The following is a 23,662-nucleotide window of genomic DNA, read 5'->3' as shown; positions in this document are numbered from 1 at the left end:
CGAGGTGACATGACACGTTACTCTCCATAGTAATGAGGAATATAACGAGGTGACATCACATGTTACTCTCCATAGTAATGAGGAATATAACGAGGTGACATCACACGTTACTCTCCATAGTAATGAGGAATAAAACGAGGTGACATCACACGTTACTCTGCATAGTAATGAGGAATATAACGAGGTGACATCACACGTTACTCTCCATAGTAATGAGGAATATAACGAGGTCTATGGAAGGTTTTGTGTGTTAGACAAGGCGTCCTGTAATACTGCAATCCTCTTAGCACTGTTTGCCATAGCCCCGTGGCTGATGAGGTCAGTATGTCGCTATCATGGGGTGACGTTGTGGGTATTATAGGTCAATCAGTGACATCACAAGAGCTGAAAAACAATAACTTTTTTTTATTAAATCATCAGGATCAGACTGGACGTATGTGGCGACGTTCAGAAGACGGAGATTCACAGCACAGAGGAGATGGATGAGACGTGGGTGAGTGTGAGCCCAGCATTAGGGTGTGATCGTGGTAACGGGAGTCAGGGAAACGGCACTTCTGGCGGGCGATTAAAGCTGGCATTCAGGAAGATGGTCAGGGTACCCAGACTGGTGAAGATGATGAAGGTCCAGAGGAACATGCGGTCGACCACCATAGCCACGTACTGCCAGTCCTCCTTCAGCTGCCGGGGAGAAGAGAGCATTATTAGCTGGTAATTATCATCTTACTAATTAATACTCTCCTGACAGAGCTCTACAGGAGTATAATACTATTAATACTCTCCTGACAGAGCTCTATGGGAGTATAATACTATTAATGGAAAATACAAATGTGATAGCACTCTACATCCAGCACTCTGCCCTGTCTCCATGCTGGATGAGACATTAGTGTACATTTTGGCCAAAGCGTAATAAGCCACTTACCGCGTCAAGGTCGCCTCTATGGAGTGGTCCCTAACACTAGTTCCCACCTGTTCATGGGCCATGATAGCCACACAAAGTCCAGGGAATGCAGGTGCAGCATGCACGCCAGGCACACTCTGCTTTTAACCCCGTCCGGTGCCATTACAGATTTCATCGGATCCAGGGATGCAAGTACCAACATGCATGCTGAGCCCACCATATACTTCTCCTGGAGCCAAATGGCTACTGGTAGGTGCTATATAAGCAGACTCAGTTTTATACTGACTTTAAAACCAGCCTCCAGGACAGATTGACTGGTCAGGTGTGCATGGCTGCATGGAGATCGCCACGCCTCCAATATAAACTACAAAGAAAAAATGTGGGTGATTGAGTCAGCACAACCCTGTATGCAGGTGCACATCACTATGGCGAAATACATATACAAACGGAAAATGCAAATGCGATAGCACTCTACATCCAGCATTCTGCCCTGCCTTCATGCTGGATGAGACATTGGTGGACATTTTGGCCAAAGCGTAATAAGCCACTCACCGCATCAAGGTCGTCTCATTTGAGTGGTCCCTAACACTATTTCCTACCTGTTTATGGGCCATGACAGCCACACAAAGTCCAGGGAATGCAGGTACAGCATGCACGCCAAGCACACTCTGCTTTTAACCCCGTCCGGTGCCAGCGGTGGGCTCAGCGTGCATGTTGGTACTTGCATCCCTGGATCCGATGAAAGCTGTAATGGCACCGGACGGGGTTAAAAGCAGAGTGTGTTTGGCGTGAACGCTGACCTGCATTCCCTGGACTTTGTGTGGCTGTCATGGCCCATAAACAGGTAGGAACAAGTGTTAGGGACCACTCCATAGAGGCGACCTTGACGTGGTGAGTGGCTTATTACGCTTTGGCCAAAATGTCCACCAATATCTCATCCAGCATGGAGGCAGGGCAGAGTGCTGGATGTAGTCTGCGATCACATTTGCATTTTCCGTTTGTATATGTATTTCGCCATAGTGATATGCACCTAAATACGGGTTGTGCGGACTCAACCCCCCACATAATACTATTAATACTCTCCTGACAGAGCTCTACAGGAGTACAATACTATTAATTCTCTCCTGACAGAGATCTACAGGAGTATAATACTATTAATACTCTCCTGACAGAGCTCTACAAGACTATAATGCTATTAATACTTTCCTGACAGAGCCCTACAGGAGTATAATATTAGCAATACTCCCCTGACAGAGCTCTACAGGAGTATAATACTATTAATACTCTCTTGACAGAGCTCTACGGGAGTATAATACTATTAATACTCAATTGGCAGAGCTCTACAGGAGTATAATACTATTAATACTCTCTTGACAGAGCTCTACAGGAGTATAATACTATTAATACTTTCCTGACAGAGCTCTACAGAAATATAATACTATTAATACTATTCTGACAGACCTCTACAGGAGTATAATACTATTAATACTCTCCTGACAGAGCTCTACAGGATTTTAATATTATTAATACTCTTCTGACAGAGCTCTACAAAAGTATAATACTATTAATACTCTCCTGACAGAGCTCTACAGGACTATAATGCTATTAATGCTCTTCTGACAGAGCGCTAAAGGACTATAATACTATTAATACTCTCCTGACAGAGCTCTACAGGACTATAATACTATTAATACTCTCCTGACAGAGCTCTACGGTAGTATAATATTTTTTTAATACTTTTCTGACAGAGCTCTGCAAGACTATAATACTATTAATACTCTCTTGGTAGAGCTCTTCAGGACTATAATACTATTAACACTCTCCTGACAGAGCTCTAATGGACTATACTACTATTAACACTCTCCTGACAGAGCTCTACAGGACTATAATACTATTAATACTATCCTGACAGAGCTCTACAGGAGTATAATATTATTAATACTCTTCTTTCAGAGCTCTACAAAAGTATAATACTATTAATACTCTCCTGACAGAGCTCTACAGGACTATAATGCTATTAATACTCTCTTGACAGAGCTCTACAGGAGCATAATATTATTAATACTCTTCTGACAGAGCTCTACAGGACTATACTACTATTAACACTCTATCCTGACAGAGCTCTACAGGACTATAATACTATTAATACTCTCCTGACAGAGCTCTACAGGAGTACAATACTATTAATTCTCTCCTGACAGAGATCTACAGGAGTATAATACTATTAATACTCTCCTGACAGAGCTCTACAAGACTATAATGCTATTAATACTTTCCTGACAGAGCCCTACAGGAGTATAATATTAGCAATACTCCCCTGACAGAGCTCTACAGGAGTATAATACTATTAATACTCTCTTGACAGAGCTCTACGGGAGTATAATACTATTAATACTCAATTGGCAGAGCTCTACAGGAGTATAATACTATTAATACTCTCTTGACAGAGCTCTACAGGAGTATAATACTATTAATACTTTCCTGACAGAGCTCTACAGGAATATAATACTATTAATACTATTCTGACAGACCTCTACAGGAGTATAATACTATTAATACTTTCCTGACAGAGCTCTACAGGAATATAATACTATTAATACTATTCTGACAGACCTCTACAGGAGTATAATACTATTAATGCTCTCCTGACAGAGCTCTACAGGATTATAATATTATTAATACTCTTCTGACAGAGCTCTACAAAAGTATAATACTATTAATACTCTCCTGACAGAGCTCTACAGGACTATACTACTATTAACACTCTCCTGACAGAGCTCTACAGGACTATAATACTATTAATACTATCCTGACAGAGCTCTACAGGAGTATAATATTATTAATACTCTTCTTTCAGAGCTCTACAAAAGTATAATACTATTAATACTCTCCTGGCAGAGCTCTACAGGACTATAATGCTATTAATACTCTCTTGACAGAGCTCTACAGGAGCATAATATTATTAATACTCTTCTGACAGAGCTCTACAGGACTATACTACTATTAACACTCTATCCTGACAGAGCTCTACAGGACTATAATACTATTAATACTCTCCTGACAGAGCTCTACAGGAGTACAATACTATTAATTCTCTTCTGACAGAGATCTACAGGAGTATAATACTATTAATACTCTCCTGACAGAGCTCTACAAGACTATAATGCTATTAATACTTTCCTGACAGAGCCCTACAGGAGTATAATATTAGCAATACTCCCCTGACAGAGCTCTACAGGAGTATATTACTATTAATACTCTCTTGACAGAGCTCTACGGGAGTATAATACTATTAATACTCAATTGGCAGAGCTCTACAGGAGTATAATACTATTAATACTCTCTTGACAGAGCTCTACAGGAGTATAATACTATTAATACTTTCCTGACAGAGCTCTACAGGAATATAATACTATTAATACTATTCTGACAGACCTCTACAGGAGTATAATACTATTAATGCTCTCCTGACAGAGCTCTACAGGATTATAATATTATTAATACTCTTCTGACAGAGCTCTACAAAAGTATAATACTATTAATACTCTCCTGACAGAGCTCTACAGGACTATAATGCTATTAATGCTCTTCTGACAGAGCGCTAAAGGACTATAATACTATTAATACTCTCCTGACAGAGCTCTACAGGACTATAATACTATTAATACTCTCCTGACAGAGCTCTACGGTAGTATAATATTTTTAATACTATTCTGACAGAGCTCTGCAAGACTATAATACTATTAATACTCTCTTGGTAGAGCTCTTCAGGACTATAATTCTATTAATACTCTCCTGACAGAGCTCTTCCGGACTATAATACTATTAATACTCTCTTGGCAGAGCTCTTCCGGACTATAATTCTATTAATACTAATACTTTCCTGACAGAGCTTTACAGTAGTACAATACTATTAACACTCTCCTGACAGAGCTCTGCAGGACTATAATACTATTAATACTCTCCTGACAGAGCTTTACAGTAGTACAATACTATTAATACTCTCTTGACAGAGCTCTACAGGACTATAATACTATTAACACTCTCCTGACAGAGGTTTACAGTAGTACAATACTATTAACACTCTCCTGACAGAGCTCTACAGGACTATACTACTATTAACACTCTCCTGACAGAGCTCTACAGGACTATAATACTATTAATACTATCCTGACAGAGCTCTACAGGAGTATAATATTATTAATACTCTTCTTTCAGAGCTCTACAAAAGTATAATACTATTAATACTCTCCTGACAGAGCTCTACAGGACTATAATGCTATTAATACTCTCTTGACAGAGCTCTACGGGAGCATAATATTATTAATACTCTTCTGGCAGAGCTCTACAGGACTATACTACTATTAACACTCTATCCTGACAGAGCTCTACAGGACTATAATACTATTAATACTCTCCTGACAGAGCTTTTCAGGACTATACTACTATTAATACTCTCCTGTCAGAGCTTTACAGGACTATAATACTATTAATACTCTCCTGACAGAGCTTTTCAGGACTTTACTACTATTAATACACTCCTGACAGAGCTTTTCAGGACTGTAATACTATTAATACTTTCCTGACAGAGCTTTACAGTAGTACAATACTAATAACACTCTCCTGACAGAGCTCTACAGGACTATACTACTATTAATACTCTCCTGACATAGCTGTACAGGACTATAATACTATTATTACTCTCCTGACAGAGCTTTACAGTAGTATAATACTATTAATACTCTCCTGACAGAGCTCTACAGGACTATACTACTATTAATACTCTCCTGACAGAGCTTTACAGGACTATAATACTATTAATACTCTCCTGACAGAGCTTTACAGTAGTATAATACTATTAATACTCTCCTGACAGAGCTTTACAGGACTATAATACTATTAATACTCTCCTGACAGAGCTTTTCAGGACTATAATATTATTAATACCTTTCTAACAGAGCAGTACTCACAGTGTCATAGTCTTCCTGCTCCTGTAGCTGTTGGGCGAGATATCTGATGGCACTGACCGCAGACTGTAGATCTGGAGGGAGGGTGAGACCCAGACTGGGACCATCCAGGAACCACTTCATGTCTCTGGAGAAAGACTCGGCCTGGTACCTGAGCGGGAAGAACAAGGAGGGCACTCCAGAAATCAGCACCGTCTATACATCCACACTGCAGACTGCCATATGTAGATATCGGTCTACTGTATTCATTAATTACTGCTGACAACCTGCCTCTACATTATGTCTGAGAGGTAGTCACAGCCCCGCCCCTGATAATGACATCACTGATATAATGACATGTGATCAGACATGAGATCACACACCTTATACTACAGGAACATCTATTACTGCTGACAACCTGCCTGTATATCCTGTCTGAGAGGTAGTCACAGCCCCGCCTCCTGCTGATGACATCACTGATATAATGACATGTGATCAGACATGAGATCACACACCTTATACTACAGGAACATCTATTACTGCTGACAACCTGCCTGTATATCCTGTCTGAGAGGTAGTCACAGCCCCGCCCCCTGCTGATGACATCACTGATATAATGACATGTGATCAGACATGAGATCACACACCTTATACTACAGGAACATCTAATACTGCTGACAACCTGCCTGTATATCCTGTCTGAGAGGTAGTCACAGCCCCGCCCCCTGCTGATGACATCACTGATATAATGACATGTGATCAGACATGAGATCACACACCTTATACTACAGGAACATCTATTACTGCTGACAACCTGCCTGTATATCCTGTCTGAGAGGTAGTCACAGCCCCGCCCCCTGCTGATGACATCACTGATATAATGACGTGTGATCAGACATGAGATCACACACCTTATACTACAGGAACATCTATTACTGCTGACAACCTGCCTGTATATCCTGTCTGAGAGGTAGTCACAGCCCCGCCCCCTGCTGATGACATCACTGATATAATGACATGTGATCAGACATGAGATCACACACCTTATACTACAGGAACATCTATTACTGCTGACAACCTGCCTGTATATCCTGTCTGAGAGGTAGTCACAGCCCCGCCCCCTGCTGATGACATCACTGATATAATGACATGTGATCAGACATGAGATCACACACCTTATACTACAGGAACATCTATTACTGCTGACAACCTGCCTGTATATCCTGTCTGAGAGGTTGTCACAGCCCCGCCCCCTGCTGATGACATCACTGATATAATGACATGTGATCAGACATGAGATCACACACCTTATACTACAGGAACATCTATTACTGCTGACAACCTGCCTGTATATCATGTCTGAGAGGTAGTCACAGCCCCGCCCCCTGCTGATGACATCACTGATATAATGACACGTGATCAGACATGAGATCCACACCTTATACTACAGGAACATCTATTACTGCTGACAACGTGCCTGCATATCATGTCTGAGGAGTTGTCAGCCCCGCCCCTTCCTTATGATATCACTGATAATTATGATGTCACAGTCGGCCTGCATGGAGAGGACATTTTCTGTAGATTGTGGTCGTGTTCACCACTTGGGCTGTGAATGGTCACCACCTACCGTTCCTGTTTGGGGAAGATGAAGTCATTTTCCGGTCTGCGTATGAAGTACTCGTCAGCGTGTCGCGGAGCTGGTACTGTACGTGATGGTGGAGGGGTGGTTATAGGAGGTTCAGGTTTAGGGCGGCTGATCCCAAGGTATCGGGGCAGAAGAAGGATAAAGATCTATAGACATGAGGACGACAATAAGGACAGGGAACAAGAGACAGGACGGTAAGACGTATGTAACGTACGGTACCTGCCGCACCCACTGGGGCATATGGTGCGTGTTTGGTGAGCGGTGATGCAGATTCAGGACGACCACACTCAGGATGACGGAGAAGGTGACAAGGATCATGGTAAACATCAGGTAGTTGACAATGATGGGTACCTCCAGCGAGGTCTCCGGGACTTTATCAGCCAGAAGCAGCAAGAAGACAGTGAGGGTGAGGAGGGCGAAGATGGAAAGGGTCATCTTCTCACCTGGTGGGAGGGAACGCAGGAAGACTGACCAGTGTTCAGACCACCAAAGTGTTAACATGGTGGACAGGAGGAACAGTGGACTTGAAAAAAGGTAGAAAATTGTCTTGGGGGGTGTTTCTGTGTACGTCTGCTTCATACATGACGGTGCACACCACCCATGTCACAGATGGAAAAACATGAATGTGGAGATCAGCATCGTAAAATGTTCTTCCTAATGTTATTAGAAATCTGTATACCGGAGGGGGGTCTTCTGCTCATCTCTAAAAGTTATCGACAACTAAACTCAACCTTAACAGCCCAATCCTATGACGCCCTCGCATATGATGGTGGAGGGTGAAATGTCAAGCTTTATTACCTGCATCCGGGGGTAGATAAAACACAAAGATGGCCAGGATGGTGATGAGGACACAAGGGATGATGATGTTAACGATATAGAACATGGGTTTCCGGCGAATCACCAAGTAAAACGTTATGTCTTCATACGTTGGGTCTGTGAGTAGCGTGTTCTTACGAGAAGATCGATGGTTTATCTCCCACTGACCATTCTCTGCAAGTGTAAGAGTCATGTTAGACACAGTTTATGGATCTACTGAGTCCAAGCTCACAAAGAAGCCATCCTCACCCGTGAAGGTGTTCGGAAAGATTACCACTTGAGTTATCTCCCTTCCTTGGGAGTCTCGGGGATGCTGCAGTGTGATCTCTTCTGCTCCGTAGGTCTGAGATCTGAACACCATGCTGCAGTTCTGCCAGTCGAAAGGAAAGTACAGAACCTGAACAGAGAGGTGAACCCATCGAGAAGATCAGTGACCAGAGACAAACAGACCTGTGATGGGAGATTATGGATGTCCAGTCGCCCTGATTCACTGGACCAGTAGTGTACACAGTGACCATATGGAAGACATTTTGACTAGGTGTTCTCACCTCAATGCTGCAGCTGCTGTGATACAAGGATGGCGGGTGCCACGTCACATTCCCTTGCCAATTAACCAGGACTTCCACCTCTAACGCAACGTCAAACTCACCGTCATTGCTGCCAAATTAGAGAAGGAAGAGGAAATGAGGGGGTCTGGGAGCTGTGGTGGCTCGTCACCACATCTCCCACCTACTCACTTGTTCATGAGGACTATGTCTGGCTTCCACACCTTTTCAGAGGGGATTCGAAGGGTCTCAATGCCATTATATTGTTTGGGGTTCCAGGTCAATCGACGATCATTCCAGGCCTGGACAAAGCAGAAGATCGGATCACAATGCAGTTCCAATATTGTAGAGAAGCAGCGTGGTGACCTCAGGTCCCCCATAGTAGTTCAGGAGGTTTCCTGGGTTACCTCTCATTGTGCCAAGGGCCACAATTCTTTTGGCAATATAGTATGACACACAGTGTCCCAGACAAGTAACATAACCCTATATACAGGTTTATGGTCTGGTCAGTTCAATGCCAGGAGGGTGCAGGACCTATAAATGTGTTTAACAGACTCCCCCTCTCCCTGCAGACCATGACATACCAGATTCATGAAGCCCTTAGTTGTAAGCTCTTCATCCTTCTCATTCTACAGGAAACAAAGGAAACATTAGTCTAGCAACTTTTCATGGATCTCAAGGATGCTCTGAGACCTGGATTGACCCTGGAGGCCAAGCATGGTGTGTGGAGGCCATCCTACTACAAAGACCAATGCTGGAGACATATGTGAGGAAGAGCAGACAGGCTATGGCCCAGTACAATGGACCTGTTGTACTAGGATAGCTGGCGCCCTCTTGTGGCAGCTCTTAATGGGGTGATACTGGGTGTATACATCCTCTGACTTACCAGGCTGATGAGTTGGGAGAGGACCATCCCCACTTGGACCGTCACCTTCTCCTGAGGAGTCCTTATTGGTCGGACATGAACATTGTAATCTTCAAACAATTTGTCCCTCAGAGAGCCCTCGCTGTTATCAGCTTCGACCCCTGTCAATAATAAATGTGTCACATGATCAGGTCATAAAATATCCATGGGGGCAACAGTATTAAGGCCACGTCCTGAGGTCGGGTAATGTTAGGGGTTGTAGTGTTCTATTGTGCCTTATACTGTACGGGGATTGTATGGTCAGTCCTGGCCCCCTTCTTGCAGGCTCAGACTGGCTCCTAGGGAGCTGGTGACTCAACTAATGGGCCCTTCTACCAAGAAGTTAGGCCTCCCATTTTTAAGAAATTCATCCTGCCGGTGTGACCAGCAACCTTCACCAACCAATGGGTAGGACAAACTATATCATGGGCTCAAGGCTGGATTATCATTAGTACTCTGGCTCCTGGTCCCACTCATCCAGCAGATTTAGGGAACCGCAGAATTTTGCACAGTGTGGTTTTGGGGCAAATTTATGGATTTATCATGGTTTTCACAGAATCATGTTTGGTATTAAACGGAGCCATGGGGAGTCTGTAAAAAAGTAGAGGGACATAGGTAGCAGTCTGTCAGACCGATAACAGGATCTTTCAGAGAAAGGAGGAATCATGGGGAGCAGTCTGTGTGAGAAATGAGGAATCATTGGGAGCAGTATGTGTGAGAAAGGAGGAACCATGGGGAGCAGTCTGTGTGAGACAGGAGGAACCATGAGGAGCAGTCTGTGTGAGAAAGGAGGAAGCATGGGGAGCAGTCTGTATGAGAAAGGAGGAACCATGGGGAGCAGTCTGTGTCAGAAAGGAGGAACCATGGGGAGCAGTCTGTGTCAGAAAGGAGGAACCATGGGGAGCAGTCTGTGTGAGAAAGGAGGAACCATGGGGAGCAGTCTGTGTGAGAAAGGAGGAACCATGGGGAGCAGTCTGTGTGAGAAAGGAGGAACCATGGGGAGCAGTCTGTGTGAGAAAGGAGGAACCATGGGGAGCAGTCTGGGCAAGAAAGGAGGAACCATGGGGAGCAGTAAGGGCGAGAAAGGAGGAACCATGGGGAGCAGTCTGGGCGAGAAAGGAGGAACCATGGGGAGCAGTCTGGGCGGGAAAGGAGGAACCATAGGGAGCAGTCTGGGCGAGAAAGGAGGAACCATGGGGAGCAGTCTGTCAGACAAATAACAGGATCTGTCAGAGAAAGGAGGAATCATGGGGAGCAGTCTGTGTGAGAAAGGAGGAATCATTGGGAGCAGTCTGTATGAGAAAGGAGGAACCATGGGGAGCAGTCTGTGTCAGAAAGGAGGAACCATGGGGAGCAGTCTGTGTGAGAAAGGAGGAACCATGGGGAGCAGTCTGTGTGAGAAAGGAGGAACCATGGGGAGCAGTCTGTGTGAGAAAGGAGGAACCATGGGGAGCAGTCTGGGCAAGAAAGGAGGAACCATGGGGAGCATAAGGGCGAGAAAGGAGGAACCATGGGGAGCAGTCTGGGCGGGAAAGGAGGAACCATGGGGAGCAGTCTGGGCGAGAAAGGAGGAACCATGGGGAGCAGTCTGTCAGACAAATAACAGGATCTGTCAGAGAAAGGAGGAATCATGGGGAGCAGTCTGTGTGAGAAAGGAGGAATCATTGGGAGCAGTCTGTGTGAGAAAGGAGGAACCATGGGGAGCAGTCTGGGCAAGAAAGGAGGAACCATGGGGAGAAGTCTGGGCAAGAAAGGAGGAACCATGGGGAGCAGTCTGGGCAAGAAAGGAGTAACCATGGGGAGCAGTCTGTGTGAGAAAGGAGGAATCATCGGGAGCAGTCTGTGTGAGAAAGGAGGAACCATGGGGAGCAGTCTGGGCGAGAAAGGAGGAACCATGGGGAGCAGTCTGGGCGAGAAAGGAGGAACCATGGGGAGCAGTCTGTCAGACCGATAACAGGATCTGTCAGAGAAAGGAGGAATCATGGTGAGCAGTCTATGTGAGAAAGGAGGAATCATTAGGAGCAGTCTGTGTGAGAAAGGAGGAACCATGGGGAGCAGTCTGTGTGAGAAAGGAGGAACCATGGGGAGCAGTCTGGGCGAGAAAGGAGGAACCATGGGGAGCAGTCTGTGTGAGAAAGGAGGAACCATGGGGAGCAGTCTGTGTGAGAAAGGAGGAACCATGGGGAGCAGTCTGTGTGAGAAAGGAGTGTATAGTGTACAGTATTATCTAATAATATTATAGCCAAAATGAATGCTCATTGCCTTTCAAAGTAAAATCAGCTTGAACCAAAGTTCTGTTATGTGGCTGAAGAGGTGAAGATGAGTTCATGGCAAGTTCAGTTTATATAAGAATTATAGTGAATACAAAGGACATTATATTTTAAAAGTTATTACTAAAAGATATGGGTTTATCTATAGGGAGTATACTGGTTTCTGCAGACATGTCTGTCTGAAAGGAACAATGTTTGTTTCATGGCTAAGCCATGACAAGATAAGAATTTATATCCTTAAGACACATCTGGTGTGTGATGTCTATTCATATATTCATAAGTATTATGTACATTCATGTGTGCATTTATTTAGCTTTTTAGTATGAACATATCAATAATTCATGAATAATATGCAATATTGATATATAGTATAACCAAATATTAAGGTATACTTTATGCCGTGTGTGTCTCACTGAGTGGATATAGTCTTAGAAGGTATAGAAAGCACTAAGGTTTTCTACTAATGGAAGTTTCTCAGAAAAGCTAATGTTATTCCAGGCGTCGTTACTCAATAGCTTGGACAGTTAGATATACAAACCCACGGTGCAAGTGTAAGGCCCATTGTATTTCTTATCAAACCCATAAATTCAAGAGTCTTGGAAAGTCATGATGGTACCACTAAGTCTGGAAAGATTACTTCAGAGTGTCAGAGAAGTATCCCTCCTCTTTGATATACGTTGAGAAAGGTTAAAGGGTATTCATATAAAATAAAGCCACGTTATCTAAGTTTTCACTTAAAAGTCTGACGTTACAACAGTGCCATCTGGAGGTAGAGGGACAATATTATATTATTTTACCATTTCTTTTTTATACCATGTCAAGGGTTAATATGACATCATTGTGTTATTAGCATATGGATACACCCACCTTACCTGATTGGAAATCCCTAATCCAGAAGGGGATGATTCTTAGATAAGGTGAGGAATAATTACTCGTGTGCAGAGCATCAGGTCTCACACCAAAAAGAAAAACTTACAAAGGAAACTGACCACAAGAAAGATGTACCAAAAGAAACTTGGATTATATTTTGACTACTAGGAAAGTTCTTGAGAGCTGGTCACATCCAAACTCTGTCTATCCTTGACCCGGTAACGTATACTGTGCTTATTGCTCGTGATATTAATAAGATATTTCTCTCGGTATATAGCCAAAAGTTCCCATACTGTGGGACTATATAGTGTTAGGCGCCTCCATAATGCTGATTATTCTCTTAGCAAAGATGCATATTGTTAATGGAAGATCTGACATTATATGAAAAGAGGATTAAACTCTTGGGAAGTTATATTCCGTAGTCTGATTGCCGAGCTGGATATTTTGTCATATTAATATCATATATTTTTGATTGGTCATAGAGAAACAGAGTCAAGGGATACCATTCATTTTTCCTGTATTAATCCGTGTTTTGTTATAGCCTGTTTGGTAAACAGAAGATCCCAATGTTTCTCCTGGTATAAGAATCATTGGTCTGCTTGTTAAAAGTATAGCATTGGCATTTTGTCATAAGTAACTTTAAGTTGTACTGTGCTGGTGAGATAGGGGTGTGTTAGCGCCACCGTGTGGCATATTTTGGATATTATTTTACAGCTTCATTGTTTGTCTTTGCAATTGTATTGATTTTATATTCTTGGTTTATATTGTGTATAATAAATTATATATATATATTTTTGCATAGACAATTGTCCCTTTGTTTCACTGCTTGCACAAAACAAATTAAGATACTCGATAAAAAGAACTTAGAGGCGATTATGTCTGTAACGGACCGTTTTGCACACAAGAGGTTAAAAACCGTTTAGGCGATATTCCCCTTTCCAATGCACAGGCAGCTACTGCAAGCACCAGTCTGCCGAACTGAAAACGACACGAATCCTTCAACTCCGGAACAGGAAATACACGAACACTGGAAACAGCTGAACAGGAAAAGCATACAATCAGCTTACACTCCTGGCAATCAGCATACAGTCCAATTCCCCCAATAACGAGACGACACTTCGTTTTGAGGTCAAGCTGAATGTAACGGTCACGTCCGCACACACACAGGGGGAAGGATAGTGACCACTGCGCTCCACCCTCACCCCTGGCCCTGCCTACTTGCCTCACGAGTCCTGATGACAGGGGACAACTGGACGACAGTCCCTAACTTAGGATATGTGCAGGGAAGACAGACAAGACAAAATACAAAACATGAACGGACCGGGTCAGAACCAAGAAAGCTACGCAGTACAAAGGATTAAGCAAAGAATGGTCAGGAGAAGCCGGGGTCAAATACCAGGAGAGCAGAGAAGTACAAGAGGAGTCCTAAGAGAGTAGTCAGGTGGGAGCCGAGGTCACAATACCAGGACGGATGCGCAGTACAGGAGGAGCAGGCAAAAGGATGGTCAAGGAACAGGATCAGGTAAGTATTCAGTAGTCCAACAAATAGCCAGGAACCTAGAAATTAACAGGCAACCTGTAGCCAGCAGGCTGCCTGTATTTAGAGTGGGGAGTGAGGGTCATGTGACGTGGCCAGCGTCACATGACCGACAGACCAACCAGTCGAGCACCGAGTGATCAGCTCGGCGCTCAAGGCAGACTAGGAGCAGGGAGCCACCCAGCTAGTAAAGCTGCCCTGGGAATGAGGTCAAACACAGATCCTCATTCCCAAAGCTAAGCAACAGGTCTGCGGGCAATGGGGGACCGAGTGCACCTTCGGAACCCCGTGACACTGAACACTTTAATGGGTTATTTTTCAGCCTTTTATGCAGGTCTCCTAGCAAGGGACACTCCCCCTGGGGCCCTTGTAAAAGACTGTGACAGTTTATATTTTAGCCAATCACATGCATTTACAGTATTGTAACCTTCCCAGCAATTGTACACAAAATCCCCTTCCCTCTGTCTGTAACGCAATCCACAAAATACAATGAGCATTGTCTGTGACGCAATTAACTAACACACTGGCATTGTCTGAGACGCAATCAACAAAATACAATTACCAAACGTAATGGGCCAACTTAATCACTACCAGACAGAAAACACACATTTTTCCCCCAAACACAGAAAACACCCCAAAACCCCACATATCCCCATAATGTATACATCCATGGATAGCTCTGATCTGGGTGAACAACATATCCAAAAATCACCCAGATCCGAGCAGGGGTTCCCGAATTCCATGGAAGTCACATTTGGCCGGCCGCAAGCATGGCTTTCCTGCTCAAAACAGTTCCAAAGATTTAAGCTGTGCGGCCGGTCTGTCTTCTCCTTCAAAGCTAGTATGGGCCATAATCCTGGGGCAGGAGGCTGGCAACCAGGCCCCTCCAAAACACCGTGGCGAAGTGGCTTTCGCCACAATGTCCGCCTGAAGGATCATATAATTTTTATATGTTTTTTTTATTTTTTATCCTCTCTTTTATATGAAGATTCTTTTTATATAGAAGATTTTCGACAGGGAGCAGTCTGGGCAAGAAAGGACGAACCATGGGGAGCAGTCTATGTGAGAAAGGAGGAATCATAGGGAGCAGTCTGGGCGAGAAAGGAGGAACCATGGGGAGCAGTTTGGGGGAGAAAGGAGGAACCATGGGGAGCAGTCTGTATGAGAAAGGAGGAACCATGGGGAGCAGTATGTGTGAGAAAGGAGGAACCATGGGGAGCAGTCTGTATGAGAAAGGAGGAACCATGGGGAGCAGTTTGGGTGAGAAAGAAGGAACCATGGGGAGCAGTCTGTATGAGAAAGGAGGAACCATGGGGAGCAGTCTGTGTGAGAAAGGAGGAACCATGGGGAGCAGTCTGTGTGAGAAAGGAGGAACCATGGGGAGCAGTCTGTGTGAGAAAGGAGGAACCATGGGGAGCAGTCTGTGTGAGAAAGGAGGAACCATGGGGAGCAGTCTGTGTGAGAAAGGAGGAACCATGGGGAGCAGTCTGTGTGAGAAAGGAGGAACCATGGGGAGCAGTCTAAGTGAGAAAGGAGGAACCATGGGGAGCAGTCTGTGTGAGAAAGGAGGAACCATGGGGAGCAGTCTGGGCAAGAAAGGAGGAACCATGGGGAGCAGTCTGTGTGAGAAAGGAGGAACCATGGGGAGCAGTCTAAGTGAGAAAGGAGGAACCATGGGGAACAGTCTGTGTGAGAAAGGAGGAACCATGGGGAACAGTCTGGGCAAGAAAGGAGGAACCATGGGGAGCAGTCTGTGTGAGAAAGGAGGAACCATGGGGAGCAGTCTGGGCGAGAAAGGAGGAACCATGGGGAGCAGTCTGTGTGAGAAAGGAGGAACCATGGGGAGCAGTCTGGGCAAGAAAGGAGGAACCATGGGGAGCAGTCTGTGTGAGAAAGGAGGAACCATGGGGAGCAGTCTAAGTGAGAAAGGAGGAACCATGGGGAACAGTCTGTGTGAGAAAGGAGGAACCATGGGGAACAGTCTGGGCAAGAAAGGAGGAACCATGGGGAGCAGTCTGTGTGAGAAAGGAGGAACCATGGGGAGCAGTCTGGGCGAGAAAGGAGGAACCATGGGGAGCAGTCTGTGTGAGAAAGGAGGAACCATGGGGAGCAGTCTGGGCAAGAAAGGAGGAACCATGGGGAGCAGTCTGTGTGAGAAAGGAGGAACCATGGGGAGCAGTCTGTATGAGAAAGGAGGAAACATAGAAACATAGAATGTGTCGGCAGATAAGAACCATTTGGCTCATCTAGTCTGCCCAATATATCTGAATCCTATGAATAGTCCCTGGCCCTATCTTATATGAAGTATAGCCTTATGCCTATCCCATGCATGCTTAAACTCCTCCACTGTATTTGCAGCTACCACTTCTGCAGGAAGGCTATTCCATGCATCCACTACTCTCTCAGTAAAGTAATACTTCCTGATATTACTGTTAAACCTTTGCCCCTCTAATTTAAAACTGTGTCCTCTTGTGGTAGTTTTTCTTCTTTTAAATATGCTCTCCTCCTTTACCGAGTTGATTCCCTTTATGTATTTAGCAGTTTCTATCATATCCCCTCTGTCTCTTCTTTCTTCCAAGCTCTACATGTTAAGGTCCTTTAACCTTTCCTGGTAAGTTTTATCCTTCAATCCATGTACTAGTTTAGTAGCTCTTCTCTGAACTCTCTCTAGAGTATCTATATCCTTCTGGAGATATGGCCTCCAGTACTGCGCACAATACTCCAAGTGAGGTCTCACCAGTGTTCTGTACAGCGGCATAAGCACTTCACTCTTTCTACTGCTTATACCTCTCCCTATACATCCAAGCATTCTGCTGGCATTTCGTGCTGCTCTATTACATTGTCTTCCTACCTTTAAGTCTTCTGAAATAATTACTCCTAAATCCCTTTCCTCAGATACTGAGGTCAGGACTGTGTCAAATATTCTATATTCTGCCCTTGGGTTTTTACGCCCCAGGTGCATTATCTTGCACTTATCCACATTAAGTTTCAGTTTCCAGAGTTCTGACCATTCTTCTAGTTTTCCTAAATCCTTTTCCATTTGGCGTTTCCCTCCAGGAACATCAACCCTGTTACAAATCTTTGTGTCATCAGCAAAAAGACAAACCTTACCATCGAGGCCTTTTGCAATATCACTTATGAAGATATTAAACAAAATTGGTCCCAGTACAGATCCCTGTGGAACCCCACTGGTAACATTACCTTGTTTTGAATGTTCTCCATTGACTACAACCCTCTGTTGTCTGTCACTCAGCCACTGCCTAATCCACTCAACAATATGGGAGTCCATGCTCAATGACTGCAGTTTATTGATAAGTCTTCTATGTGGGACAGTGTCAAAAGCCTTACTAAAATCTAGATATGCGATGTCTACTGCACCTCCACCGTCTATTATTTTAGTCACCCAGTCCAAAAAATCTATAAGATTTGTTTGACATGATCTCCCTGAAGTAAACCCATGTTGTTTTTCATCTTGCAATCCATGGGATTTTAGATGTTCCACAATCCTATCCTTTAATAGGGTTTCCATTAATTTGCCTACTATTGATGTCAGACTCACTGGTCTATAGTTGCTCGATTCCTCCCTACTACCTTTCTTGTGAATGGGCACGACATTTGCCAATTTCCAATCTTTCGGGACGACTCCTGTTACTAATGATTGGTTAAATAAATCTGTTAACGGTTTTGCCAGCTCACCACTAAGCTCTTTTAATAATTTTGGGTGTATCTCATCAGGCCCCTGTGACTTATCTGTCTTCACCTTAGACAGCAAACTTAGAACATCTTCCTCTGTAAAGATACATGCATCAAATGATTTATTAGTCATTCTTTCTAGTGGAGGTCCTTCTCCTTCTTTTTCTTTTGTAAAAACTGGAAACATGGGGAACAGTCTGTATGAGAAAGGAGGAAACATGGGGAGCAGTCTGTGTGAGAAAGGAGGAAGCATGGGGAGCAGTCTGTGTGAGAAAGGAGGAACCATGGGGAGCAGTCTGTGTGAGAAAGGAGGAATCATCGGGAGCAGTCTGTGGGAGAAAGGAGGAACCATGGGGAGCAGTCTGGGCGAGAAAGGAAGAACCATGGGGAGCAGTCTGTATGAGAAAGGAGGAACCATGGGGAGCAGTCTGTGTGAGAAAGGAGGAATCATCGGGAGCAGTCTGTGGGAGAAAGGAGGAACCATGGGGAGCAGTCTGGGCGAGAAAGGAGGAACCATGGGGAGCAGTCTGGGCAAGAAAGGAGGAACCATGGGGAGCAGTCTGGGTGAGAAAAGAGGAACCATGGGGAGCAGTCTGGGCGAGAAAGGAGGAACCATGGGGAGCAGTCTGGGCGAGAAAGGAGGAACCATGGGTAGCAGTCTGTATGAGAAAGGAGGAAACATGGGGAACAGTCTGTATGAGAAAGGAGTAAACATGGGGAGCAGTTTGTGTGAGAAAGGAGGAACCATGGGGAGCAGTCTGTGTGAGAAAGGAGGAACCATGGGGAGCAGTCTGTGTGAGAAAGGAGGAATCATCGGGAGCAGTCTGTGGGAGAAAGGAGGAACCATGGGGAGCAGTCTGGGCGAGAAAGGAAGAACCATGGGGAGCAGTCTGTGTGAGAAAGGAGGAACCATGGGGAGCAGTCTGTGTGAGAAAGGAGGAACCATGGGGAGCAGTCTGTGTGAAAAAAGAAGAACCATGGGGAGCAGTCTGTGTGAGAAAGGACAGTTTTGATCTCATCTGGAGTCTGAATTATTTTAGGTTCCTGGTGCTTATTGATTGGCCCATCATTTTAGAGGTGTGTTCTGTTTAGACACTGGGTCTTGCAACAAGAGGGCGTAAAATTGTGTCCTCTGCTGCCCTATACAAAGACTACCAGAGGCTACTTTTCGGCAGTGTACCTCTAAGTGACAGACCATTGACTACTAATCGTCTTTAGTGATGATTCCAGGTTCTGTTTGGGATCTGATGCTGGTCTGGTTGGAGTATGAAGGCCTTGCGGTAAACGCTTCAATCCTGACTGCCCAAACTCCTGGTGTGATGATTGGGGGAGCCATTGCATAGGACAGTCAGTCACCGAAACGAGGGACACTAACAGCTCAGTGATATGTGCAGGACATCCAGCTGCCACCACGTGTTCTTCTCATGGCAGGGCTGACAACTGCTGGTGTGATGATCGGGGAAGCCATCACATATGACAGTCGGTCACCCCTAGTAGAGATACGAGGACACTAACAGCTCAGTGATATCTGCAGGACATCCTACACTTCCTTGGCTGTCCGGTCACCAGCTTTATGACCAATCCAGCATGAGACCAGCTAGAACAACCAATGAGAGTGCCGGGTCTACGGGCTGTGACATCTGTAGGCAAATGTGCCGCAGGATACCATACAGAACCTGCATGCCTGCATTCCTAGCGCACCTCTTCTCCAGGCTCCAGGCCGCACCTCGATCATCATTACAGTCACACAGAGAAACCTTCACCCCAACAACTCCTTCCTAGGGCCGGATTTATTTAATTTTTTATCAATGGGTGAAGTTGGCTGTCTAGTATTCAGGGGCACCAGGCGGCACTGTAATTATAGTTATGGAGGCATGGGGTGGCACTGTAGGTACAGTTATTGGGGCAGATGGTGGCATTGGTACGAGGGCACATGGCGCAACAGTTTTGGGGGCACCAGGTGGCACTGTAGGTACAGTTTTGGGGGAACCAGGCGTTACAATAGGTACAGTTTTGCAGGCACTAGGTGGCACTGTAGGTACAGATATGGGGGCACCAGGCGGCACTATAGGTACAGTTTTGCAGACACCAGGTGGCACTGTAGGTACAGATATGGGGGCACCAGGCGGCACTATAGGTACAGATATGGGGGCACCAGGCGTTACAATAGGTACAGTTTTGCAGGCACTAGGTGGCACTGTAGGTACAGTTTTGGGGGAACCAGGCGTTACAATAGGTACAGTTTTGCAGGCACTAGGTGGCACTGTAGGTACAGATATGGGGGCACCAGGCGGCACTATAGGTACAGTTTTGCAGACACCAGGTGGCACTGTAGGTACAGATATGAGGCACCAGGCGGCACTATAGGTACAGATATGGGGGTACTATGGGTGGTAGCAGCAGGATGGCAGGAATAAGGGATTGGTTGGTATGGCAGCAGTGAGGGGCCACAGATGTCTGCGCTGCAGCCATCAGGAGTTGTCATAATTGTCTGGGCGGATGGAGAAGAAAGAGCAGAGTCGTCACCGGTGATAGTGGGGTGCTCTGTGACTGGAGGTACAGTACCAGGCGGTATGGGCCGTGAGATACGACACAAGGACTCACATAGCAAAGAGCAGAAACCTCCAGAAAGTCTTAGTGAACAACGTCATGTGCACCGCAGTGCAAGGTGCATAGCGCCACAGTGTGGAGCGCAGCGGTAATGACTCGTCTGGCAATATTAGAGAACAAAAACCTACACAAAATACTTAACTGAAACCGCCAGCATGGAAACCAGCCCTAGTAATACCGCCTTATAGCGCCCGACTCAGGGTGAACACATGTGCCCCAAAATACTGCTCATAACGACAACACTCCACCAAAAAACAAGCACACAACGGCCATATTGCCCAAAAATGACCGGAAAAACAGAGGGATCCCGACGGCAGGGCCCCCTGCACTCCACAACCACCCTGCAGCCTGGTGTCTCCCCCTCACCTTGAGGCAGTGTTGTAGATAGTAGTATCAGGGTGAGCAGTCTCCACATCTCCTCCATGTCCTCTCTTCTGCTCAGGGCGGTCTCTGCCCGCAGCTGCCGGATGTCTCTGTGACAGACAGGACAGGGGGTCTAGCTGTGTCACTTAGAAACCCTCTGCAGCTGTCACCCGAGACCCCCACTGCCTGCCAGGCATTCCTCCTCCTTCATGTCACCAACTGCCCCCCTCTACTGGAAGTGACTCCTTACCCCACAGCCACCCCCGACCAAAGACTGACCACCCGCAACACCCAGAAACTGACCTCAGCATAGATTGTAAGCTCCTATGGTCAGGACTCATCCTCCTCCTCTTATAGATTGTAAGCTCCTATGGTCAGGACTCTTCCTCCTCTTATAGATTGTAAACTCCTATGGTCAGGACTCCTCCTCCTCTTATAGATTGTAAGCTCCTATGGTCAGGACTCTTCCTCCTCTTATAGATTGTAAGCTCCTATGGTCAGGACTCTTCCTCCTCTTATAGATTGTAAGCTCCTATGGTCAGGACTCTTCCTCCTCTTATAGATTGTAAGCTCCTATGGTCAGGACTCCTCCTCCTCTTATAGATTGTAAGCTCCTATGGTCAGGATTCCTCCTCCTCTTATAGATTGTAAGCTCCTATGGTCAGGACTCTTCCTCCTCTTATAGATTGTAAGCTCCTATGGTCAGGACTCTTCCTCCTCTTATAGATTGTAAGCTCCTATGGTCAGGACTCCTCCTCCTCTTATAGATTGTAAGCTCCTATGGTCAGGACTCTTCCTCCTCTTATAGATTGTAAGCTCCTATGGTCAGGACTCCTCCTCCTCCTCTTATAGATTGTAAGCTCCTATGGTCAGGACTCTTCATCCTCCTCTTATAGATTGTAAGCTCCTATGGTCAGGACTCTTCCTCCTCTTATAGATTGTAAGCTCCTATGGTCAGGACTCTTCCACCTCTTATAGATTGTAAGCTCCTATGGTCAGTACTCTTCATCCTTCTCTTATAGATTGTAAGCTCCTATGGTCAGGACTCCTCCTCCTCTTATAGATTGTAAGCTCCTATGATCAGGACTCCTCCTCCTCTTATAGATTGTAAGCTCCTATGGTCAGACTCTTCCTCCTCTTATAGATTGTAAGCTCCTATGGTCAGGACTCTTCCTCCTCTTATAGATTGTAAGCTCCTATGGTCAGGACTCCTCCTCCTCTTATAGATTGTAAGCTCCTATGGTCAGTACTCTTCATCCTTCTCTTATAGATTGTAAGCTCCTATCGTCAGGACTCCTCTTATAGATTGTAAGCTCCTATGATCAGGACTCCTCCTCCTCTTATAGATTGTAAGCTCCTATGGTCAGGACTCTTCCTCCTCTTATAGATTGTAAGCTCCTATGGTCAGGACTCCTCCTCCTCTTATAGATTGTAAGCTCCTATGGTCAGGACTCTTCCTCCTCTTATAGATTGTAAGCTCCTATGGTCAGGACTCATCCTCCTCTTATAGATTGTAAGCTCCTATGGTCAGACTCTTCCTCCTCTTATAGATTGTAAGCTCCTATGGTCAGGACTCTTCCTCCTCTTATAGATTGTAAGCTCCTATGGTCAGGACTCCTCCTCCTCTTATAGATTGTAAGCTCCTATGGTCAGTACTCTTCATCCTTCTCTTATAGATTGTAAGCTCCTATCGTCAGGACTCCTCTTATAGATTGTAAGCTCCTATGATCAGGACTCCTCCTCCTCTTATAGATTGTAAGCTCCTATGGTCAGGACTCTTCCTCCTCTTATAGATTGTAAGCTCCTATGGTCAGGACTCCTCCTCCTCTTATAGATTGTAAGCTCCTATGGTCAGGACTCTTCCTCCTCTTATAGATTGTAAGCTCCTATGGTCAGGACTCATCCTCCTCCTCTTATAGATTGTAAGCTCCTATGGTCAGGACTCCTCCTCCTCTTATAGATTGTAAGCTCCTATGGTCAGGACTCTTCCTTCTCTTATAGATTGTAAGCTCCTATGGTCAGGAGTCCTCCTCCTCTTATAGATTGTAAACTGCTATGGTCAGGACTCCTCCTCTTATAGATTGTAAGCTCCTATGGTCAGGACTCTTCCTCCTCTTATAGATTGTAAACTCCTATGGTCAGGACTCTTCCTCCTCTTATAGATTGTAAGCTCATATGGTCAGGACTCCTCCTCCTCTTATAGATTGTAAGCTCCTATGGTCAGGACTCTTCCTCCTCTTATAGATTGTAAGCTCCTATGGTCAGGACTCCTCTTATAGATTGTAAGCTCCTATGGTCAGGACTCTTCCTCCTCTTATAGATTGTAAACTCCTATGGTCAGGACTCCTCCTCCTCTTATAGATTGTAAGCTCCTATGGTCAGGACTCTTCCTCCTCTTATAGATTGTAAGCTCCTATGGTCAGGACTCTTCCTCCTCTTATAGATTGTAAGCTCCTATGGTCAGGACTCTTCCACCTCTTATAGATTGTAAGCTCCTATGGTCAGTACTCTTCATCCTTCTCTTATAGATTGTAAGCTCCTATGGTCAGGACTCCTCCTCCTCTT

At 45.1% G+C, this 23,662-nt stretch overlaps 1 protein-coding gene across 1 annotated transcript in view; it reads right to left on the bottom strand.

The window, feature by feature from the left end:
• Positions 1-385: 385 nt before the first annotated feature.
• Positions 386-23,662, bottom strand: part of CHRNB1 (cholinergic receptor nicotinic beta 1 subunit) — a 35,828-nt gene continuing 12,551 nt past the window's right edge. Inside the window, exons 2-11 of the mRNA XM_040419527.1 lie at positions 9,737-9,876; positions 9,435-9,479; positions 9,043-9,152; positions 8,854-8,962; positions 8,555-8,702; positions 8,288-8,479; positions 7,709-7,932; positions 7,472-7,635; positions 5,869-6,016; positions 386-678 (exon numbers count right to left, since the gene is read on the bottom strand). Of these exons, the coding sequence (XP_040275461.1) occupies positions 538-678; positions 5,869-6,016; positions 7,472-7,635; positions 7,709-7,932; positions 8,288-8,479; positions 8,555-8,702; positions 8,854-8,962; positions 9,043-9,152; positions 9,435-9,479; positions 9,737-9,876 (1,421 nt within the window). The 3' untranslated portion in view covers positions 386-537. The remainder of the gene's footprint in view (positions 679-5,868; positions 6,017-7,471; positions 7,636-7,708; positions 7,933-8,287; positions 8,480-8,554; positions 8,703-8,853; positions 8,963-9,042; positions 9,153-9,434; positions 9,480-9,736; positions 9,877-23,662) is intronic.

This window comes from Bufo bufo, chromosome 1 (genome assembly GCF_905171765.1).
Source record: "Bufo bufo chromosome 1, aBufBuf1.1, whole genome shotgun sequence".
NCBI classification, from domain to species: Eukaryota; Metazoa; Chordata; class Amphibia; order Anura; family Bufonidae; genus Bufo; species Bufo bufo.
This window is presented reverse-complemented; position numbering and strand designations above follow the sequence as displayed.